Source organism: Nyctibius grandis, chromosome 4, assembly GCF_013368605.1.
Source record: "Nyctibius grandis isolate bNycGra1 chromosome 4, bNycGra1.pri, whole genome shotgun sequence".
In the NCBI taxonomy this organism is placed as follows: Eukaryota; Metazoa; Chordata; class Aves; order Nyctibiiformes; family Nyctibiidae; genus Nyctibius; species Nyctibius grandis.
In genome coordinates, this window is record NC_090661.1 from 74,542,502 (window position 1) to 74,567,232 (window position 24,731).

General features: G+C 39.7%; 2 protein-coding genes across 4 annotated transcripts in view; one reads left to right on the top strand and one right to left on the bottom strand.

Moving 5' to 3' along the window:
* GLUD1 (glutamate dehydrogenase 1) overlaps positions 1 to 2,834 on the bottom strand; it is a 31,088-nt gene extending 28,254 nt beyond the window's left edge. The window contains exon 1 of the mRNA XM_068399086.1: positions 2,247 to 2,834. Within this exon, the coding sequence (XP_068255187.1) occupies positions 2,247 to 2,685 (439 nt within the window). The 5' untranslated portion in view covers positions 2,686 to 2,834. The remainder of the gene's footprint in view (positions 1 to 2,246) is intronic.
* A 173-nt stretch (positions 2,835 to 3,007) lies between these two features.
* Positions 3,008 to 24,731, top strand: part of SHLD2 (shieldin complex subunit 2) — a 41,768-nt gene continuing 20,044 nt past the window's right edge. For all 3 annotated transcript variants that reach the window (XM_068399269.1, XM_068399270.1, XM_068399271.1), the window contains exon 1: positions 3,008 to 3,127. The gene's annotated coding sequence lies outside the window, so the exon portion shown is untranslated. The remainder of the gene's footprint in view (positions 3,128 to 24,731) is intronic.

Consider the following 24,731-nt stretch of genomic DNA (forward strand, 5'->3'; position numbering starts at 1 on the left):
GTGAGACACCCACTTCAAGTTTTTCCATATCATCCTGTTATGGAGTTTGACTTGCATTTTACTGGGCTTTGTGGGTTTTTCCCTGTGCAATCTACTGGGATTCTAGTTTAAAAATCACTTTTAGACAAAAGTTCAAGTTGTTGGTGCATTCCAAGTGGATCAAATGTACCATAGAGGCAGAAATATCTTTACCACCCCTTTTCTTTGCATTTTAAGCAGAAATGTTCTACTTCCTCCTACCTTTTTTTTCCATAGCAGTCTATCTACACTTATCACACCTCCCATTTAAATTTACTACAAAGCCAGATCTGTCATCTGATAGTGAGAAAATTCCTAGAGAGCATTAGAAGGTGAAATCCATTTATGATCACTACACTGAAAAGAGTGGAAAGGAAGTATCATTTGCAATTCCTTCCCTAAACCCACAGAGGGTGGGGAGTAGGACAAACTGTTGAGACTTGGTATTTTCTTTAGCTGTCATTTCCAAATGCCTTGAAATTTACAGCTGTAGCTTTCCATAAATGCTCCAGTGTTTGCTCCAGTGTCAGTGCAGACAGGCACAAGAAATGCTACTGAAAATCAAAAAATTCTGTTGAGGATTTAGAAATACAGGTATCAGAACAGAAGGTATCCGATTACCCAATTGGTGTTTTTTTGTTCGCGTACAGAATATTTTATAATTCTTTGTTGTGAAAACATTGTTTCAGTTCTGAGCAATACTAATGTGAGATATTAGAAGTTATCATGATGGTAAACACTATGTTACTTCATTTGCCACTGAACTGTATTTTGTTATGCAAGTGGAGATCTTAAAAGAGTAACACAGGCTGTACAGAAAAGGACTTCTTGTAAACAGCAGTAAAAAGTAACTTAACCTAAGCAGTGACAAAACAGAAGTGTGGTAAGTATTTTACAAGAAATTATAGCAATGGCAGAGAAACAATAGCTCAACACAAAGTAAGATTCAGCCATACCCAACTTCAGCTACAACGAAGTCTGATGCCAGTAACTCTTGTTCCGAGTAATTACCAGAAGTTACTGAGTTAGTCTCTTTTGGGTAAGAATTAAACATGTCACAGGACACTCACTACATATTTGGTTTTGGAAAGTTAGGAACCACATTAACAGGACAGATTATTTGTGCTGCAAAGAGAAAAACTCCCATGTCATATATACACACCAGCCGAACTGATTATCAAGAACACATTTCCCTAAGAACACCCTTCCTACTCTATTCTAGAAGCCAGAGGTCTTCATTGATAAGAAATCACAGAGAAAACTGCTTTCTACAACCATCATTATTTACCACAAAGTTGGTCTACAGTGAAGAAAAAGAAATGTATGTACAGACTATAGAAGCTCTAGTTTGAGACAGTCCTGAAATGGTCTCCAATACGTAACTGTCCACAAAGACCAGAGCTCCTGAATAAGTTATGCTGAAGGACATCTGTATTTGTTTTTCAAGGAAATGCTGTCTATCCTGGACTAAAACGGAGTTTGATTCCTCCGAGGTCTATGCTGATACGACGTGAGCTCAGCTCTGCTCAGCTCCTGTAGGATTCACCCTCCCAGTCCCTTTCGCAGGCATGCCGCTGGCCTCACCTATGCCAAGTCACCTTCTTCTAGAAAAATCACTTTTGGCTTTCCCTGTGTATCCAGCCGATAACTGGGAAAGCTTGTTATTTTTCTCTACCGACGTTTCCTGGGTGAGCACTCGGGTTTTGCGAGCACAGCCTGGCAGGCAGCGTGCTGAGGGACGGCTTCTCCCGCTCCACGCTCAAGAGCAGGCACTTCAGGCGTGGAGTTTCCAATAAACACTACCGAGGCCTGAGCCACACCGAGTAATTACGCGGGCCGCCCTCGCACCCTCAGCCCCGCCTGCGGGAAGGCCGGTGGTGCCTGCGGCGAAGGCCGTGCGACCGGCTGCCGTGACACCTCGCCCCTAGGCCAGCCGGGGGGTCGCTCGCAGGGAGCCCGGGCAGCAGACCGCTGAGGGGCCGCGTAGGACCCGCTCTGCCCCACTCCTGCCTTCCCTTCGGAAACCAGATACAGCAGGTGGCAGGGGGAGGCTGCTGCCTGTCCTCCCTAACGGTCGCTGGCCGGGCGGGGAGCCAAGCGTCGCCCCCCGGTCCCTCAGGGAGCGGGGCGCGGGAGTGACTGCTGGGCGGGGAAGGGGAGGGGAAGGGCAGCGCGCTGCGGGCCCGGCCGCACGGCCCTCGGCGGGCCCGGGCACCGGCGGGTCTCACCTCCCTTGCAGGGGGTGCGGTGCTGGCTGTGCTGCGCCCGGTAGCCCTCGATCACCTCCCACTCGCCGTTGTCGCGCTTGATAGGGAAGGAGACGCTGAGCACATGGTTGCAGGGCTTGATGATGCGGAGGATGCCGCGGACGCGGTGGCGCCGGTCCTCCATGCTCTCGCGGGTGCGCAGCCCCTCCACCAGTTTGTCCTCCACGATGCTGGCGCCGCGATCGAAGAACCCCTCCACCATCTTGAAGAAGTTGGGGTCGTCCTCCTTCTTCGCTGCCTCGCAGTAGTGCCGCCGCGGGCACCGACCCCCGCCCCATGCCGCCACTGCTGCTGCTGCCGCCCCCCCGGCTGCCGCCGCCGGCCCGCCCGGCTCCGCGCCCGCCAGCACCGAGCCGGCGGCCAGGCGGGACACCAGCAGCTCCCCCAAGTAGCGGTACATGGCGGCAACTGCTGGCGCTTCGGCTCGTCGCGCAGACGGGAGGAGCGAGGTGGCAGATGCGTGTCCCGGCGCGGCGCTACGGCCACAACAAGCGCGGGGCGCCGCCGCCGCGGCCTTTAAACGGCCTCGGCGTGGAGGAGGGGGGCAGGGGGGGCAGAGGGGGCGTTGGGGGGGCAGGAACAAGCCGCATCTCCCCACTACGCATGCGCCCCACTCTCTCCGCCCCGCCCCCGGCGGGATTCGCGCAGGGGAAGGGGGCGCGGCGCGCGGGAGTCTCGCTACGGGCGGGACGGGGGGGTGCGGCGAGCATGCGTGCTGCGGGTGGCCTCGCCCCCGGCCCCCTCCCCTCAGAGCCTCTCCCGCCCGCAGCGCAGGGCCGTTGCGGGCCCGCGCGTGGGGCCTGAGCGCGAGGGCGGTAACGGCCGCTCCTTCAGGGGCTTCGGTAGGTTGGCGGCGGGAAGGGGCGGGCGCGCGCGTAACGGTGGCCCCGCCTTGCCGCCGCTTCCCGCCAGGATCGCTTCCCTTCCCAGGGGAGAGCTGCGCGTCCCTCCGCGCTCTCGCCTGACGTGGGCGGTTGCGGGCTGTTTCTCCCGCTGGGCGCAGGGTTGGGGTCTGCTGGGGCTCCGCCGTCCCTCGCCGCTGAGGTGCGCTTCGGCTTGTGCTCCGCTCCGTTGCCCTGCGTTAGGAAAGCGCCGTTGCTGGTGAAGAGCCCGGCGGCAAGTAGCCCTTGCTAGAGAGCGAGTGTGAGCCTCTAGCCGGCTGCCAGGGCCGCCTCCCCTGCTCTGCTCCGAGCAGGGCTGCCGGAGCGCCCTGGGCCAGGGCGGCCTGGGCTGGCAGCGGCATGTTGCCCTGCAGCTGGGCACAGAACGTGGCCTCTCTTAGCGCGAGCACAAATACAAATAAGGGTGCTCCCACGCAGCAGAGGTACAGAATTCTTCAGAGAGTACAATTTGTGTGAAAGCCCCTTTTGAAGGGAGTCTGTTAGGAAAACCCAGCTTATCCACGTGTGCTTAGTTGACTACCCTGTTAAGGGGGAACAGAGGGTTAAAGTTAATACCTGTGTCACCTGCCAACACAGCTGCTTTGTCTACTCAGGTGTTATGTGGGTAGCATGTCAGCTTTTACTGGGTCTTGGCCCATTAAGGGGAGTTGTTTGTGAAGTAACTCAGACTTTTAAGTGCACATCTAAGAGTGTTGCTTTAAACTGTAAGGTCTTCTTTCAGGGCATGGGAGACACGAGTGTTGCAGCTTTTTTAGCAGGTTCATTTTAGAAGAAGTAAGCAATTTGTTCACTTTCAGTATGATCGGGCTGCTAATTGGAAAATGCAGGGGGTTTTTTTCTGTTCAGGCATGTGGGAGACCAATGCCTTTAGAGCAGGAATAACCAGGAAGTTGCTTTATCTCTATGGTAATTGCTAATCATGGACATCCAAGGGCTGTTCTTCAAGGCTTGTGGGAGAGTAATATAACTTCTGTGTGTATTTGTCACCAGGAAGCTTAGTCACAGCCTCTTTCAATAGACATAATCTTTTCAGGTAACTGATATTCAAGTTTTATCTTGATATAATGTTGTTTCTCTATCCTAAGATTCCTGAGTTGTCATAAGGGCCACTAATAAGGAGAATGGTTGCCTCTTATCTGTGGTGAGGATGGCTTATAACCATAGTCTAGAGAACAAAGATCCTTGGTAGTAAGTGATAGGGAAACAAAAGCAAGAAAGGAGCTTGTTCTTAAGCCAGTTTGTTATTTGGATGTTCCCACAGGGCTTCAGAAACAAACTTATTGATTTATGTTTTTCTGTCTGTACTGTAGGTGGTTCAGATACTTCTGTTACGGTGTTCATTTTCAGTTCACAGAACTGCAGTGTTCTCAGTGGTTATATCAGTTTTGAGCTATTATTTGATTTCCACCACCTTCAGGTTCTCACTAGCAAAAGCTCAACTTCTGTACAAGTTCTTAGCTTTTGTAAATATGTGGGAAAGAACATGGTGAAAGTATTGTGGCAATTAGGCCTTATCAGCTAATTATTTTCACCTGGTTCTGTAGGTTATTTAGAGTATTATTTCACAGACACAAAGGTTGAATGAAAAATGATTATCCAGTTTGCTCAAGTGTGTAGACTTAGATGAAAATAAGAAGGCTAACATGCTTAGTTCTTATCCTGCCTTCAGCTGTGGCATCTCTAATTTATGAGCTTTACTCAGTTATCAGCTGCTGTGGTATCAGCTTATGTTTGCAATACACATTTGTGAATATATTTGAGTATTAGAGAGTGAGAACAAAGTGGATCTCCATGGGTTAAGTCACACAACTATTTGGAGTAATGGCAACACCATAGCTGCCCTCTTTTCTAAAGAAGACTGTATTTCAGCAAAATATTCAACAAGCTGTGTGCTGAATGCTAAGAATAACTAAATCAGTATGTTAAATTTCTTAGTCTTTAAATATTGTAAATGAAAAAATAGCTAGGGATTTTTGTTTGTACATTCTTATGAAAGAGGTTGTGTGTACAGTTGACAGGCACTTTGCCAGCCTCAGCAGGTCCCTACCATATTTTTGTTTGCTTCAAATCCCTTTTGGAGGCAAGAGTAATCACACTGCTTGAGGGTATTCAAGAAGGATAAGAACAGGAGTCATATGCCTCATTCCAATATTCTTGTATGGTAAATGGTGAGCAGTTGAAGCAAAATCTATTTGTTAAAGGAAATTAAAATTCACATGCTTTAGAATGAGTTTTAGCAGGTGTGAAAGTGGTAATTGCAACAATAAAAGATTAACTATCTTAGTTCTTGTATAGCATATGGAGTGCCATCAGAAGATTCACATTTGAGTAGCATCAGTCAAAAAAAAAAAAAACTCTTGGATGGATTCAAAGGTAACTTTTTGTCTTCACAACCAGAAGTTTCACTAACTTTGTTAGTTTCATACTGAATGTTGGTCTTAGGCCTGCATCTAAAGAGAGATACATGGAGAAGCCTTAATACCTGTGTGGTAGGAACTGTCTGTATGATTCATGAACTTTGCAACAAGGTCATATTCAACTGTGTATACATGATAGGTATAAGTTTTTATTTAAAATCTGTGAAGTACAGGTGAGGGAGACAAACAAGTTGTTTAAATTTCCTAAGCTGCTTCTAAAATGTCTTCATATATTTTTTTACCAATTATTTTTATTATATATAGAAACAATAATAAACACTGTATTGTGCCTTCCTGAAGCAATCCACATTTTTAAGGTGTAAGTTATCAATTTCTTAGCAAGTGGAGTCAAATGTATTATGTGCCAAATTTTAAAGTTCTAGTGAAAAAAGTGATCTAAGACAGGAATCTAGTACTTTCTGCTTTAATCCATGATATTATTTGAAGTATTAGCTATTCGACAATATGTAGGTGACTAGGATAATCTTTTTCCTGTGTCTAACATCATGAATAGTGGTGTCATAAATGGAAAATATATTTTTATTAAAATTAAAAGGTCAGGTTCAGCTTAGTGTTCTCTATCAAAGTTTGTCAATTTGGCTAAAATGTTCCTGGGATGTACTGGTACTGGATTCTCTTAGAAGGTAGGATAGCTATCCCCAGTTTGCATCTCAGGCTCCTTACCAGCTCACCAAAGTAGGTGAGAGCAGAGAAGCTGGAACTTTCTTCTAGGAACAGAAATGGATTTTGAAATACTCTGCAAACGGAATTACAGTTGTTCCAGCAAGCTTCGTTTTAAGCTGGCAGACATACCACAGGAAACATTTGGCAGTTCTTACCCTTTGCTTAAAGAATTGATTGAGCTAAACTCCAAATATTGGTAACACTTACATATGAAGACTTTTTTCTAGTGATTCTAGAAATGGCAAGTTGTAAAACTGAAGTTCTAGCACAGTGGGATAATTTAGAGTATTATACAAGTTGAAGCAAGTTCTTGTTCCACTTTGAATTGCCTGTATGAGCAACTACGTTTTCCTTCCTCATTTCACCAGAAGTTGCAAAAAAATGCTTGTTTTTCTTGGGCTTAAGTGTTAGGCTGTATTGGTTTCTGCAGACCTTGACAGTGTAATAGCTGAGAGCTGGTGTTATTGTCTTAACCAAAACTGTTGCTGAAAAAAACCTGTTCAGCCTCTGAGTTAACAGATCTGTGGATGGTTGAATAATAGTTACTGGGAAAATGGGAGGGTATGAATCTGTCAGGAATAGTAACTCTAGTCCTATTCATATTCCTCTTGGTTGAAATCCTGTGCATGTCTCTGTTAAATTGAGGGTATGCAGGTAGGCAGCAAGCATGTAGGACTTCACAGTAGTCCTGCTGCATTGGAGCTGCCTGCATATTGTGCCAAAATATGCTAAAATACTACCAAATAGCAATCTAATTTTTTTGCAGGTCTTTAGATTGAGATATTCTCAAGTTTTATGGATTGTATTTTCTGCCTTCACAATGCTTTAAAGTAGAACTTAATGTATAATTGTTTTTGGCATGGGATGTGAAAGTAGAGATGGCTGTTTCTTTATCTGCAGGAAAATGTTGTACCACTGTTCAGTCTTCACAATAATGGGAGGTAATGTTGATAAAGCCTGTGTTCTTTTGAATATGTGTATTTTTATAAAATAAATACACTATAGCCTAAAGAATCTTAAGGAATTATTAATGTTATCTGAGCTTAATTTTAGTTCCAAATTTATGAATAAGTTGTTATACTCTTAAGCGCAACATTTCTTGGTTGTATTCTTCCCTTTTTATGCCAAGCCAGTCCAGGATATAACAGGAATGAAATGAGAAGTGTGGCACAGTTGTCTAGCTTCAGTGTTGGTAGAGGGCTGGCTCTATAAGATGCTATTACAGGCAACACACGAATTAGCTGAATCCCAGAAGATTCCTTTAATTTGTGACCTGTCTATTTTACCAAATGAACACTTGACTAGAAATCTTCATTTCAGTCAGCTCTTTACAACCAATTAGAGACTAAAGCTGATGAAAAGCTGTTTCACTGGCAGCATAAGGTATCAATACTTAGATCTATTGGTTTGGAAACTAAGGGGGAGGCAGCTGAATTTAAAATTCTGATGAAGACCTATGAATCCCTTAACTGAGATCTGTGAGATAATTTTTCTTTACTTTATAAATCGCTTCAGCTGTGTCCAGCCATACCAAAGCTGGAGAGCAGATGGGCAGGTTTTCTTTATTTGTTCCCTTTACCTTGATACTAAAGAACCTGAATTTGGTGGTTTTCAAGGCAGGCCCCAGAAGTTAGATTTGTGCATGCTGAGATATACTTTCTGTGATACTGTAGAGTTGGAGGAGAGGTATTTGGATTATTTCCTGTTGAGATGAAGACTTTAAAGTTTCCAATACGTTGTGTTATTAGTGAGATGCTTAGGTACTTGTGGTCTGATTATTTAACATTATTTTTATGTATTATTTTGCGTTAAATTTTAGTATTTTCATGATTGCTAAATTCAAGTATAAGCTGTTCATATGTAAATAGTAACTTTTTGCTTGTCTGTAGCCCTGTAGAAGTAGGGAGTGAAACTGGTAATTGTACAAGTAGGAAGCTGGTAGGTTTAGCATAAGTAGGGACTTCCTTTAGGAAATGCTAGTCTAAAATGGCAGTCTTGGTTTTTATACTTGAGGCATTGCTATAAAAACAATCAGCTGAGCAAAATAATATTTAAATTTATTTAAACAATCATAAGATTTTTTTACTTTTCCAGAACTTCTGCAACAAAATATTGTTCTTATTTTACAATTCTGGCAATAGAATTATTAGGCTGTCTTCCAGAGTGTAAATTTGACAGGGGTTCCTAATTCTCTCTGTGAAAGGTACCTGAAAAACCCTCAGTAAGTGGGCTAATCTACCAACATTTCAGAGCACGTGTCAGAGGGCAGTTTCCTGAGCTTTTAAAATGTTAATAACTCTGCTGCAGAAGTCAGAAAATATTGAATAAAGTCTGATAACTATCTCATGAGTAAATACAGTTGAGATTGCCATGAAAACTGGTGGTGCTTATGTTTATCAGCTTTAAAGACCGTCTGTCTCCATCTGTTTATATTGTTGCTGTGCTTGATGACTGAGGTTGCCAACTGGTTACTTCAGCTCTATGACAGAACAGATATAAAAAGCTCTTCATGTATACAGGAGATGATGTCCTCATTTCTTGTTTAGACAGTCTGTAGATATGCAAAAATTTTCTATGCCATGTTTTGGTACTGTTACTGTCAATATATTATGAATAGGCATTGCCAGGTAATATAACTGAGAAATAGAAAATATGCTTTTTATAACACTTATTTCCTGTAATGCCATTTCTGGTTTTCAGATGGGTGGGACAAAAAGTAACTTTGTAGGCTGCAGATGTGATCTGAAGCTTATTGAAGTCACTAACAAATTAATCTGATTTCAGTGACCTTTCAGTCAACATGGCCCTTCATGAAGTGATAGATGCGTTTGTGGGCTTGTGTGAAGGCTTTTCCTTTCTCAGTTCCTGTATAAGTGAGAATCTGTTAAAAGAACTGTTTTGACTTTGTGGAATAATCTTTAGCTTTTGCTTAGTTTTTCCTCATTTCTAGTTTAAAAGACAAAAGAGGGGATGATACGGTTACCAAACCCAATATATTTGAGATTCCCATCTAACTGTTAAATGTGTTTGAAATTGGCTGATGAAAAAGCTAGTAATGGGAAAGCTGACAGGTATACAGGCATAAAAACCTTCACAGATGCACTGTGAGCATGCAAGCTTTGTTCCCTTAAATAGGGTTAGGAGGGAAAGTAACTACTTTAGTCAGTTTACTTCCTGGAAATTATACTATTTTTTAGAGAATTGCTGTCTATTTTAGTCAACACAGCAAACAACAGATAGTAGAAAGTATGGTTTGCCAGAAGTAAACTAAGAATTGTTTGAAAGTAACATTCACAATTGAAATTGATGGTTTTTTTGCAACTCTGGCCTTGGCTGTCTGGATGAAAATTACACCTAAGAACTTGACAGCCTGGAATCACAGCATCAGGGACTGCAAACCAGTTTTTTCTTGCTCTGATACTCAATTGACAATCAGAAGTTGTTGACATAAACAAAGTGAGTGTTGTTTAAATAAGAAACATTAAAGCTCTTATGACCTAGAGAATACTAGTCTTCTGTAGTGCTTTTGTTTGCCTTTCTGTTAACAAAATCAACTTTATCCTCTTTCACTTTGGAAGTCTAGTTGTGGAAAACCATATTGTTAAAGTATGTTTGAATGCTTAATCCTTGTGAAAGATGTTGGTGGGTGAAGCTCAGATACAAAGGAATTAAGAACTGCCTCTCAAGTTTGTCGGTAGAATTGAAAGTGGCATTGTTCATCAGAAACGTCCAGGAGTACATTGGCTTCTATTTTTCAAGACATTATGGATTTAGTTTAAAAAAAAAAAAAATTAAAAAGTCACTGGTTATGCTGGATGCTAAAAATGTGTATGTGATATCTTTTCTTAGTTATCTTTCACAGACCTCAAGATTGTTCATGGTGCCCACTGGATGTAGAGATCCAGCGCAAAAAGTCAGTTATGTAGCTCATCCCAGCGGAATCTCAGAATGAGAAAATAGGTCAGGATAAGAAATTATTCTGTTTCAATTAAATTGTCCCATCTTGAGCACATTTGAACAATTTTTGAAAACACTGTATTTAAAAAAAAAAAAGGTAGGTATTTTTCCAGTCCTTTTGGTCTGTCTTCTAGTTAAATGACTTGGTTTATTATTAATGTCCTTCTGTGAAAATGTTGGAGTTCATTAAAATTACATGTTATATGTTTAGGTACCCATATGGCAATCATGTTAATGTATAGCCAGCAGTGCCAGACTTAGGTGCTAGCTTATGGATTTGTGGCAAAACCTGCACAGACAAAATCTGTGTATCCTGGAATATCTTCTGGAGGCATTGTTGCTGTCATTGGTACTTGGTGCTAGTGTGGGAGCAGTGGACACCTTAAGGAGCAGGGGTGGGGTGGAGCTAGTGGTGTCCAGAGATGTGAGGAGCATCGAAGGGATATTGGCAGTTGACAAAAGAACAGTTTGCAATTGCTGCCCTCAGCACTGCTGTAGAATCTGATTTAGATAAACATTTTTTGATTAACAAGCTGAAGATTTTGTGCTGTTTTTCTTGATTATTATTTATTGTCTAATCTTGTCAATGTTGTCAAGGCAATGTCTAATTTATCTGTTCTACTTTATCTCTTCTGATTTTTCCTTTGAAAATTGGTAGGTTGAAGGTAAGCTTATTTTGAAATACTGGTAAGGTAGAGCCTCTGCACATCACTGAAATCAGAAAGATGTGTTACCAGAAGGAGTTTTATATTGCTGTCGTCTGACTAAATGAGTTAAAATCGTAATGGAATTTGTAAAAGCTTATCTTGATTTCTTTTGTTTTGTCTTATCAGTTTTTCAGATAAGCTGGTGCATGTCTTTAATTTAGTAAAGGAAAGCTAACTGGCAGTCTAAATAATGTATGCTTTTAGGTTGTTCACAGTTACCACTAGAGATCAACTTTCTTGAACAGAGTGTATGCTATATGGTCATCTCAGGTTTATAGTCTACATTAGCATTGTGGCAGTTTATATAAATAATTATAGAAATGTAACATTGGGCTATATAAGCAGAAATTGAGTTTCTCTCTCATGTGACAAATACCTCATGAAGGTAATAGAGGAGAAGGAAGGAAAAAGAGGCCAGTCTCCTTCACTGTTTTGTTCCCCCGTATACTTTATGCCTCACTTACCAGTGAACCCATACTTGTAGTGCGAGTCCATTAGTGTTATTTAGTTTTAGGTTTAATTTATTCTTGTTTATTACATGGCTAATTCAGTGAAGGTTATTTTAAGTCAAAGAGATTAATGGGCCTGTTAAGGAAAATAAGATATCTTATTTGGCAAAACATTGTATTCTCATCACCTTTTTTCTCCTGGAGTGTGTGAGTCTTAAAGTCACATCAGAATATAGCGTGCTGCCTCAGGACTTAAATTTTAAACTAATTCTTAACATTTTGGAAATTAAGGCTTAGTTGTGTGGGTAGGTTCTAAGCAACGTATAAGGTAAGAGAAAACCTCTTTCAAATAGTGTATGGAGTTCAAGAACTAAACAAAGAGAGTAACAGCAAGTGTCCTGTGTTAATACCACTTTGAATCATTTGATTATTTTATGCTGGTATAAATCAGCACCTGAGACCTCAAGTAAGGAATAAGCATTTGACTGAGAAGGACAGTAAATCTTACATTGTGGGAAAAGAGAAAATTGCAGATATAGAAGTGAGATAACCGAAGATGATGAATGTTAATTAAATCTCAATAGGTAAGCTGAAAAGTTGAGATGAAAAGGATAGTTCTGTGACTTACCAAAAGGCAAAGGTACGCATTGGGGAATGATAGTGTAATGTTTAAAGTGTGAGTATGAAAGATTCACACAGAGTGAGTTCTCCACTTGTTTCAGCTTACTGTGTGAGACAAAGTAAATTACTTCATCTTTCCTAGCCTCAGTTCCCATAAGAAAAACAGATGATAATTTGTTCCCTACTTCTTAAAGGCATGGGGAGGACAAATACATTAAGTATCATTTGGAACTGAGCTGGTTATGCAAACTTGTATGGTCCTCATATCTGAATGAATAAAGGTCAGAAATTACAGAGTGTGGACAGTATTTATTCTCAGTGAGAAACATATGGAATTTGCTTTTCTACTAAACTGATACAGTTTTTCTTTCCTGTCAAACTTAGGTTCTCTCAAGAAATACAGGAAAGTCTTAGATTGTCTTCTAAGTGATAAGTAAAATACTTATTGTCTTGAATGTTTATGCTTTATCAGGGCATATTAAATTTACTCAGTTTTTTCCTTGTTAGGAACAGAAACAGTGAGCTCTAACTACAGTTCATTCATTTTATGTTGAAGATAATGAAAAATAGCAGTTGGATTTTCCAGATTCTGTTGGATTGAAAGAATCCGTAGAGATTAGTGTTAAAGAAATAAGTCGAAGTTTTCTTGGAATAACAAATACTATCTATGGCTGCATCCGTAAGCTACTTTAATGTATTAGTTTGGATAAAGGGAGTGATTGTCAAATACATTACATATGTGTTTTTCCAGCAGATTTTATTTCTGTTATTTCCACACCATGTGCTTAATGTGTCTGAAAAAAAATCAGTCTTTCAGCAAGTCTTCATCCAGCAAACTGGACGATGACAGGTGAAGAGAAGGTAATATAACTTGACCTGTGACTATATTTGGTTATAAAAATTTCTAAAATGCAAAGTAAGGTGAAATTACTCAACAAATAAAGGAAATAGATACTGGGATTGGCATGAGTTCTTTGGGAATGTGCCAGTGTAGATATGATTGTGCCTTTTTGCTGAGAATGTCAGATCAGCTACAGAATGTGACTACACAGTTTGTAATTCTTTTATACATTAGATCGCAGTCTACAGCTACCTGAAGGGAGGTTGTAGTGGAGTGGGAGTTGACCTCTTCTCCCAGGCAACTAACGATAGGACAAGAGAACATAGCCTTAAGCTTCGCCAGGGGAGGTTCAGGTTGGACATTAGGAAGCATTTCTTCTCAGAAAGGGTCATTAGACATTGGAACGGGCTGCCCAGGGAGGTGGTGGAGTCACCATCCCTGGATGTGTTTAAGAAAAGACTGGACATGGCACTTAGTGCCATGGTCTAGTTGACAGGGTGGTGTCAGGGCAATGGTTGGGCTCGATGATCCCAGAGGTCTCTTCCAACCTGATTAATTCTGTGATTCTATGTTACCTTTTCCCTCTTCTAGATTTGCCTTTTTTTAATGAGGAATACAATTTAAATGGACACTGCTTTGGATGTTTTTCTTCCCAGCTTCATCAAATCAAGTACTTGCTCTTGCTTATGTTGTGAAGATTAAAGCCTTCCTTCTATACACTATCACTTACTAATTTTTTTTCTTGCTGTGATCTGACTATTCAGTTTTTTGCATGGTTTTCTGTTGAGAACTGCAGTTCGTAAAATATTGTATAATGTATTGTAATGTCATACAAGTTCCTGTTGAGAAAAGCTTTCAGTTAACATGTTAATGTTTTAGTTCTCACTTGTCACTGAAGATGTTGTATTTAATGAATGAACACTATCTTTATTTTGGGGAAGATACCTTCAATTATTTTTTAATCTGATTTCCATACATAAACTGAATCTCCATTTGTTGCTTTTTAGATTTGTGCTGACAAATGTGATAACTTAGCAGTTTGGTTTTTATGTATTTTTTATGTATCGCTTAAATTTTTCTTCTGCTCCGGTGTTTCATGATGGCTGACACGAAATGTTGCCGTGCTTCACTTAATGCTTGTTGTTATGGGCTCGTGGCGCCTAAACTGCCACTAATTTGGATGGTATATTAGTTTTAGCTGCAAGATAAAGCTTTATATGTATAGTGTAAACATTAGTATAGTTCTTGTAATGAGATGTCAGGTAGCTCAGAACATTAGCTAAGATAGAACAAACTGTACTGCTTTTTGAATGCCTCTCTCTGGTCAGTTGTAAAGATTACTAATCTCTGGAGAAAGATAATAGGTCATAAGTTTAATGTAATAGCTTTTTGGTTTTCTGCTTTATCTGCTAATTTTAATCTTTTAAAGTAAGCTCATATAAACAGATCTTAATGTGAAATTTATGGGAAGGACAAAACCAGTGTGTATTTACTCATTACCTGCTATATGCTCAGTACTACAATAGCCGATTATTTAAATTCCATGTGCTTCCTAACACAAGCAAGTAAAATCTGGAGTTACTGAAATCATTAGCTAAATACGTAGCATAGTTTGATATGGAATGGATAGCAGGTTTCCTGTATTTCTTCACCTCCCTACATTAATCATAATTTATTTTACCTATAATTTTCCTCTTTCAGGTCTTTACAGAAGGTAAAATTCACCTGTGTGCACATGATGCTGAAGTGCCATGAGTCACACATAGGTGTAACTGTCTTTCTGTAAAAGTATGTCAGTTGACATAAAATAAGGGCAGATTATGGAAGACTGTTCAGAGCTACTTTAGTACCGAACTCATTTGTGTATTGGGGCATTAAACAGAACTCTTCTTAAAAAGATACATTTCTAACATTGACACTGCCATTTCTGTTTTATATGAAGACTTCCTACTGGTGTGTTTTAAAATATTTTTCTGAAGACTACGGTGATTTTAGCTTTGTATAACAACTTATGTTGTTGTGTGGATAAAAATTATGCTAGTACAGTAGTAGCCACATTGGCCTTGTGTACACTATCAGTCATTGTTTCTATCATAGTAAAAATCAAGCGTAGAACTTGCAACATTTGGCAGACAGAAAAAAATTGTATTTGCAAACAGGATTACAGTTCCAGTACACAAGGTATTAAGTAAACTATGAGTTGAGCATTTGTTAAATCTCTAGTCTTTCCTCTAGTCTTTCCTCAGGACACTCGGCCCCCAGAGCCTGAAGTTAGGGACGGGGGGCTGTGTGAACCTCCCATGATCCAGGAGGAGACGGTTAGTGACCTGCTGTGCCAGTTGGACACCCACAAGGCTATGGGCCCGGATGGGATTCACCCCAGAGTAATGAAGGAACTGGCAAATGAACTTGCCAAACCACTCTCGATTATCTACTGGCAGCCCTGGTTAACTGGAGAAGTTCCAGCTGACTGGAAATTAGCAAATGTAACGCCCATCTACAAGAAGGGTCGGAAGGATGATCCAGGGAACTATAGGCCTGTCAGCCTGACCTCGGTGCCAGGCAAGGTGATGGAACAGATCATCCTGAGTGCCATTACACGGCACATGCAGGACAATCGGGGCATCGGGGCCAGCCAACATGGATTCATGAAAGGCAGGTCCTGCTCGACCAACCTGGTCTCCTTCTATGACCAAGTGACCCGCTTAGTAGATGAGGGCAGGGCTGTGGATGTAGTCTATCTAGACTTCAGTAAGGCATTCGACACTGTCTCCCACAGCATCCTCCTGGACGAACCGGCTGCCCGGGGCTTGGATGGGTGGACTCTTAAATGGGTTAAAAACTGGCTGGATGGCCGAGCCCAGAGAGTGGTGGTGAATGGGGCAAAGTCCAGCTGGCGGCCGGTCACTAGCGGTGTTCCCCAGGGCTCAGTTCTGGGGCCGGTGCTGTTCAATATCTTTATAGATGATCTAGACGTAGGGATTGAGTGCACCCTCAGTAAATTTGCAGATGACACCAAGCTGTGTGGGAGTGTCGATCTGCTGGAGGGTAGGAAGACCCTACAGAGGGATTTGGACAGGTTAGATAGATGGGCTGAGACCAACGGCATGAGGTTCAACAAGAACGAGTGCTGGGTCTTACACTTGGGCCACAACAACCCCATGCAGCTCTACAGGCTGGGGGAAGAGTGGTTAGAAAGCGGCCCGGCAGAAAGAGACCTGGGGGTGCTGATCGACAGCCTGCTAAACATGAGCCAGCAGTGTGCCCAGGTGGCCAAGAAGGCCAATGACATCCTGGCCTCTATTAGGAATAGTGTAGCCAGCCGGTCTAGGGAAGTGATTGTCCCTCTCTACTCGGCACTGGTGAGGCCGCATCTTGAATGCTGTGTCCAGTTCCGGGCCCCGCACTTCAAGAAAGATGTTGAGGTGTTGGAGCGAGTCCAGAGGAGGGCGACCAAGCTGGTGAAGGGTCTGGAGGGTCTGACCTACAAGGAATGGCTGAGGGAGCTGGGGTTGTTTAGCCTGGAGAAGAGGAGGCTCTGAGGTGACCTTATTGCAGTCTACAACTACCTGAAGGGAGGTTGTAGTGAAGTGGGAGTCGGCCTCTTCTCCCGGGCAACTAGTGATAGGACAAGAGGGCACAGCCTCAAGCTTCGCCAGGGGAGGTTCAGGTTGGACATCAGGAAGAATTTCTTTTCAGAAAGGGTTATTATCCATTGGAATGGGCTGCCCAGGGAGGTGGTGGAGTCACCATCTCTGGATGTGTTTAAGAAAAGACTGGACATGGCACTTAGTGCCATGGTCTAGTTGACAGGGTGGTGTAAGGGCAACGGTTGGACTCTATGATTCCAGAGGTCTCTTCCAACCTGGTTGATTCTGTGATTATATTGAATTATACTCGGAAGCAATTTATAGTTTTACTTCAGCTTGGAGCAGCTTCTGTGTGAAGATAAATGGATAAACCTCTTCAGTTTCTATCCTTAACTCTTCATACTTCAGGAGCTTGGAAAGTTACACAACTGAAAATTTCATGGTTCCTTCATGTTCTTATATTGTTGGTTTTGTCAACATAGTTTGGTGGTAAGATTGGTCATCTAGAGTACTGCCTTTTCTCTGAAGAAAGGTTACCTCTCTGAAATAGGGAAATTTGCATCTAAAAGGCACCTTTGGCTCAGTCAGCTGTGTTGATAGTCAGTGTCACCTGTTCTCTGTTAAAGCTTAACCAGTTTGCTAAACTAACATCTATCTAAACCATTGAAATGTAAAGGCTTATATATTAAAAAGCTAATACGAATTTCCTTTATGTATCATATCTTAATTTTTTGCTAGGTAAGTCCTAATGCACTTTAAAACTTTCCTTCTATTTTCAGAAGTTTTGCTGTAGTTTTCACTAGCTTAAAATACTCTGAAATTTTTATCTTTCTGCAGTGCTCTAGTAAAATAAGAGCTTTACTCCTTAGCCATAATACCTGTGAAAAAGCATTTGCTTGGCTGATACATACACTTCTATAAAGAAGTTGGTAGATGTGTTGCTTCTGTAGCCACAATAAGGAGCAAGTGTGTGCAGTGAACCAGCTGTGATCTTTGTAGTGGTATTCACTGTTGTACGGAGCCAGCCTGATCGAAGTCTGAAGGTTATATTTTCTTAAGGGAGCTTTATCTCTGGAAAAATCTTAAACCTCTCAACTTCTAGACAAAAGAGCATATATTTTTCAGTTGTTAAGGCTGAGGTGTGTTCTTGGGGAGTGTGTGTGGTGTGTACAACAGGAAGATCATAAAATAACCTTGAAATTTCTTTACCTTTTCCAAGAACTGAAATCACACAGAATCACAGAATCACAGAAATACTAGAGATTTGGATATAAGTCAGTACTGTCATATAGTTTAACGTCTGTCAAGGGTTTTGTTTAAAATACTATGCTCACATCAGAAGCATGTGTTATGAACTTCCCTTTTGAGACTTCAGATTTATAGAAAATGAAGCCAGGTTTCATCTTCCTGAGACATTAAAGTATCAGGGAGATCAGCTATTTAGTATATCAGATTGACAGTTACTTTGAACCTCACAAAAATATACTACCACATGAAGGATGTAGTTGCATATTACAGAAACAGATAAAATGTGCAGAATGTGGCTCAGGGTGGGGAAAGAATAGAAGAGGTCTGGTGCCATTGTTCAGTCCTGTCAAAAAATACTTGCTGTTGTTTCTGTTTACAGGAAGGTTAAATATTTGCTCTTCTGGAGAGATCCTGCATGAACAGTGAGGAGATAAATGAACTCCTGATTGAGCTATTGATCTAAAGAGGTCTTGTGGGCTTGTATGCCATCTGGCTTCTTCTGGAGCTGCTTATGTAGTGTCTAGTTTTGCACAGCCTTGGAGCATGTCTTGATCTAGTGATGACCTGTATGCTCCTAGTATGACTTCGAGTGAGTGGCTGGTTGTTTTTAGTTAACGGACATCTAACTTGAATTGTTTAGCTATGCTGAGAAATGAAAAAAATACCACATTTGCCTTAAATGCAAGAGGAAGTGTGACGTTTATTAAAGTCTACTGCTAACATATCCACTGTGGTGGAGAGTGAAAGGCATTTTACTAACACTAGTAGATTACTGATTTATCCCACCTAAGTAAACTTATGATACCTTTTCAACACCCTGTCTCACACAGTACAAAAGCACAGTCTTACCTATAGCTGTTGTCCAAAACATTGATGATATCCCATTTTTGTCTATGAATATGCAGTCGACATCCAGTTTTTTGTTATAAAATCATCTTTTTTGAGTGAGGCTTTTGTAAAGGTGAGAAAATAATAGTGGTGGCTTTGTGTTTAAATAATTTTCTCTGTTGCAGTGTGGAAGCCACATACAATATGGGGGAGTAAATTCTTTTTCCCAAGCTGCTAAAGCAACTGTAATTGAGAGAGCAGCCTTTGACTCTGGCTATCTGTGTGCTCTAACCAGTTAATCCCAGTGATGTATGTAATTGTTGTGGAAGATGGATTCCAATAACCTTCATAATGTGAAATACCAGTTTACATGATTGGAGAGTAAATAAGAATCTTTTTTTTTTTTTTGAGAAATATGCTGGATTTGTGCAGGAAGATGTACTTGGTTAGTATTATAATGCCTGTTGCACAATATCGTAGTGATGGTCTGGCATTTGCCTTACTGAGTCAAGCTGAAAGGTATTTGCTGTTCTGGAAATAGATTTTACAGAAATCCATTCAGTCAAACCACAGTGAATTGTTGCTCAGTTTAGAAAAAAAAGGTCTCTTCCTGATTGGTCAAAAAGTTCAGTTTAAGAAAACAGAAAAGACTTTTACAAGAAGAAAATAAAAGCTGGTGTTAGCCTCATATCTTGGGGTTTTATCTTCTGATCCTAATAAAACAAATCTATAGGCAGTTAATCTGATGGAAATAGGGCCACTACAATCATATCTCTTTGACCAGTTGCCTCACTTTTATCTTGGATCCTGTATTGTTTTATCAGCCTCAGTTTACCAGAAGATTTAAGTCCTAAAAAAGATTTTCATTGGTAATGATACCTGCGGATAACTTTCTGCAGACTTTATAATTTTTCTTAAAAAAGCTGTGATTATGTCACTAATGTGAGTTTTTTGAATATGCAGAAATATCTGGAAGAATATTTTTTTTGACAGAAGGTATAGCAGTTTCATTGTTTAAATAGTTCTCAAAAATAAGGGTTTGGGGAATGAGTGTTCTTCAACAAAACACGCACAGTACTTTTGTGTATCTTTGACCTTTTACCTTTATCTTTCTCTCCTACTCAAAAGGTCACTGTTCTTCAGAACTTTTAACTTCTTCTGTTTGTAACAGCCACTGTATGTTCATATCTCCTTAATTATGTGTTTTTATGTATTGCAAAACAAAAATCAATAAATAGCATTTACTTAAAAGGAGATCTTGCAAGGCACAAAGGCAGTGAGGAAAGAATTATCAAGTTAATCACAAAAACCTACTACCTTTACTCCAATTTTCAAACACAATGAAGACCATCTCAGTGGCTGAATTGAAAATGTATTGTCAATGTTCAGATTTTTGGATCATTTGGTTCTAATAAATAATCCTTTTAAAGTAAAATGGCTGATGCAACTGCTGAGTAGATGCCTCCATATGATCCAAGCTTGTATTTAAAGAAGAAATGTCTTCATTCCAGATCACGGAAAATATTTTCCTTTTAGAGCACAGCTTTAGAAACCACAGGCCTTGATCCTGCAGGCAACTAGGTACACATTAAATGTTAGCGCTGTCATTTGCTGCTTGCCTTATTTTAATAGTTCAGTAATAGTTATGAAGAACAGCTTAGTGTTTCTAGCCTTTTATTCAGTATTTTGATTTAACTTTTGAAAAGTTTCGGACTGTATGGAACTTCTCAAAACACTGATTTTGGTTTAAATTATTGATCGCCCTGCTTATGCTGCAGGAGTATTTTGGAAGGTTTTTATTGCAAAGCCTAAATCATAGGTGTTTCATGTTCAAAAAAGCATTTTGTTACTGAAGGTGCTGCAGGTAAGAAAAAAGTTTGGATACATGTTTTATGTTTCTATATTGCTGAATACAGCTTTTATGCATTTGTAATCCAGCTGTACCTGTCTTGAGGCCAAATGGTATCGTAGTCTTCTTGTGATAGCCAGCGACAAGAACTAAATACTGAATGGGTTGGCATTGCTGCTATTTAGTGTAAATAATAAGTACTAAAGGACTCTCTGGTCAATAATAATCTATATCCAGATAGCATTTAGAGGTAACTTGTACTAATTATTACAAGTACTGTTGTAGGCAAATGAAGGCTTGTGATTTTCATAAATTTAGATATTGACTAGAAGGTTTCTTGTTATACCACTGTGTCTGGTCAACAGCTGCCTCTGTGCACAGTATTCCGGAAACATTACTTTATTATGTGAGCCAAATAACCATCTTGGAGTAATATTACTCTTGGTTAAACAGGTCAGTTACAGATGTGACTACAGTCTTTGTCTGAAATATTGTATTAAAAGGTATTTAGCTAAATTGTAGCTAGAAGGTATTTAGTTATTGTGACCATCGCTGAACAAAGGATGACAAAAATAAGACCTGTAATTACCTATCCCATCCATTTCCCCAGTTGCCCATATGTACATGTACTTTCTCCCACATGCGTATTCTGTTGACTTCTTGTTAGGTCCCACTAGCCTAGTCTAAAGCAATCCACTTAAATCTCGTAAGCTGCCATTCACTTACAGGTACAATCTTCTATTAAGCCCATATGATACATCCCTCACTCTTACGTAAAGTATAAGATTGCTTCAGCTATGAGTTGCTTAGCTTGATTTCTTCTGGCAGTTTTTATTTTTCATTGGATTTCCTCTTAATACGTATGTATATTTGGACCAAGCTTCTTATTGATTTGGTGGATAGGTGCTGTTGCTGGTATTTTGAGTCACTTGCAGTGCCAGCATGAGTTGTTGGCATAAAGATCATCCTTCTCCTTGCTTGCAACTTGTGCAAGCTATGTAATGTGTTCATCACTTCATCGTGGAGTTGTTTCAGATTCTAAGAGTACAAAACTGTTACTACACTGCTTGCTGTTTCTTCAGTTTTCCAAGGTTATTGTACCACTGCAGTACCTGGCTTTTAAAAAGGCAAAGTTGAATTTTGGCAGAAAATTAGAGCAGCATGGTAAAAGTGCCAGAAGAGTTTCCTGTGATGTAATCAGAATTTTCATCCGGAGGTTTATTTCTATTTTTCCTTTGGTTGGCAAGTGTCTTAGTAGGTTTTCTACTCTACCATCATATGGGATGAACTGTTGTAAAAAAATCCCAACCAAACAACCCTAGAGCTTGAATTGAACTGAAAGTAAATACTTCGAAGGTAGCTATTAATAACTGTTTCTTCTGGTGTAAGGTCGGTGAAACAGTCGTTTATACTACAGATAGAAGTGTAAAATCAAGTGGGCGAATGAGGGAGAGGGAAGCTCACAGTAGAAGTTAATTTAGAATTTAAAGAATATCCTGCTTTGTGTATTTGTTATCTACACTGCCAGCTTTTCAGCAGGTAAAGGGCAATATAACTGCTTTTGCATATCGTAGGAATCAGGTTATTAACTGCTTACAGGTTAGGATGTTCATCACCAAGCTGTACCCAAATCACAGCTGCAAGTTAAAAGAATATACTGTTTTTTCCCCAAAAAACTTTAGTGTTGAGGATGTATGAGAATTCCAGAGGGGAAAAGAAGCTGCATTATGTTGCTCTAATCCTTTGTCTTCTGATGCATTGCTGTCTGTTATTTCTGTAATTTTATTTATAGCTTGAAGCTGTAGTGTATAACAGACATAAAGAAACTTACCCAGAAGTGGAATTAGTGTGGTTTACTTTCAGTATATAGGGCTTAATTAAAGACTTGAAACTCTATTTGGATGTAACTTTTAAAAACAGGGAATTAGGCATCTAATTTCCATTAATATTCAGGAGTGATAGGAAGCTGAAGCTGTGTCACCCTCTTTAAATTACCTTGCCCTGATGTTCAAGTGATTATCATGGTGAGTGAATACTATTAATGAATAGTGAAATATGGAATAAAAGTAATGAATACTTCTAAGGTATTTTAAAGGTAATTTAAGGCCATGTATGTAGCATCACACAACATTCCTAGAGTATTTGACTGTTGGAAGAGGATTTTTAAAGCTACTTTTAATTTTGTCCTATGTGTAGCAAATCACTAGAGATTAACAAACTGTTAATGACATAGTTGCTCATTTTAAAAACCTTTAAATTTAGAATTCCTGTCTTCCTGTTTAGGTTGGGGGAAATACACTATGTACCATAATGTATTTCTTGTAATAGGTATATTAAACTTTAGTTGCAGTGTCTTGCAAATGTAAAACTTGCTGATGTAGTTACTGTTTTTTAATAGATCATTGACCCGTCAATCAGACTCTGACCATTTCAGAGATAAAAAGCTAGGCTTTCATTGGCTATTACGAATAGAGCACCTTTCCGCAAATTAAGAAATGGTGTAATAATTAACAGATATAATGGATATGTGCATTCAGGTTTCAGTTATATCTTTGAGCTTTAGTGCCTGTTATCTTTGGTGTAGTTAACCCCCCATCTACCCACCGATAATTTAACTACAGTATAAAAATGGATTTGTTTTGTGGCAGTGGCATTTTGCTAAAATGATTGATAAGTTTTTTGCTCATTTTTTAAGGTCTGAAATAAGAGTTGTTCCTTCAGTCTCTTTCTTTAAAACAAGGCACAGAACTTCACTAACAGAACTCATTAAATAAGTAATAATAATGTTCTAAAGAAACATAGCAAAGATTCTTTAAACAATTTTGCATACAGAGAATTTACCTAAACTTTTTTTTTTCTGATTCGGTATCTTTGACCTAAAAAGTTGCTTGGAAATTGCCAAAGCAGTTCATTTGATAGTGGACTCATTAGATGAACCAGGAAATAGGCAGAAGTCACTTACCATTCCTAAGCTCTGAATATCTTAAGAAAAATCAAAATTTTAGGTTTTGAAAATAAATTATATTTTAGGTTGCGAAAAAATTTGTTAAATAACATCAAGATTCAATTGCTTTAATGTAATATACTTGGACAGCAAAAGATGAATCGAGAAAGAAAATCCTAAGTTTAGAGAAGTTATGGAACTGGAAAGTTAAGGAAAACTTTCTGAATTTATAACTTCTAGTAATCTTTAAACATGACAAAAACCAAAAGAGGAGTGATAGTTAAAATGAGGCTGATAAAATACTATATAACAAGAAGTTTACCAAGGTATAGAAGTTACTTGTTTTGAAAAGTATTTTCCTATTAAAGTATTGTTGGCATCTTAATTAGTGGTATTAATCTGATTTCACATGTTTTATAAACAATACTGTTTCAAGTACGTTCTTATATACCAGATATTTATTCAGAATACATTTGTATAGAGGCTCATATCTTTAATAAAATCATTTTTGTACTAGAAGTTGCCATAGCCATCATTCTATTGTAAATTCAATGTAATCTATTTCAGGGAAATTTAGTTGCTTAATGACATCAATTGTCCCTGTATTTATACAGTAGTAGATCTTGGCAGTGTTCAGAGCTCACAGATTTTTGTCATTGGTGGGATTTTAGTACTGTAGTAAATAAGTCACCATTTATTATTCATACATTTTTGCCATGTCAATGCTGCCTAGGTATAAGGTGTGCTTATAAAAACAAATACTCAGGTATGTGTATGAAGAAAAAAAGTATTTTCAAAGTACTACTTAATATTAGTCACAGATCTTAATGTGTATTTATAAATGTAGATGTAAAAAGATGAGTTAATCTGGAAGAAACTGCAGAAATTTTTCAATTATATTTGGCAGCGTCATGCATGCTGTAACTTGAGTCCCAAGTACTGCAGTTGCAAGAGGAATTAGTTTTTTTAGAGTATACTGTGAGACTGTGCCAAGATCTTCCAGGTCCACACGATGAAACCCTCGAGGGAAAAAAGGTGGAAGGGGCACAGTAGTTGTCTTTTTCTTTCCTGTTTATAATATCTCAATACATGACCAAGTAGGTAGTGAACCTTCATGGAAGGTGGAGGGTAGTGGGACGTGGGCTATGCATTTTTGATCCAAGTGTGGCTTATGTTGAGACTCTGGAATGCAATCTTCCCTGTTCCTAACCTCATCTTCATAAACCTTCCAGTTATTTGTTCCTTTATTTTTAATAGTCTGTTCTTTCATTCTTATATTGCGATGTACCCTTACTTCCTTAACTGGAGAGAGAGAGAGAGAGAGATATATATATAAAACTACTTTTTTTATTATATTCTAATCCTCACACACATACTACTTAATATTGTAGTGCAAGCAAAACTACTTA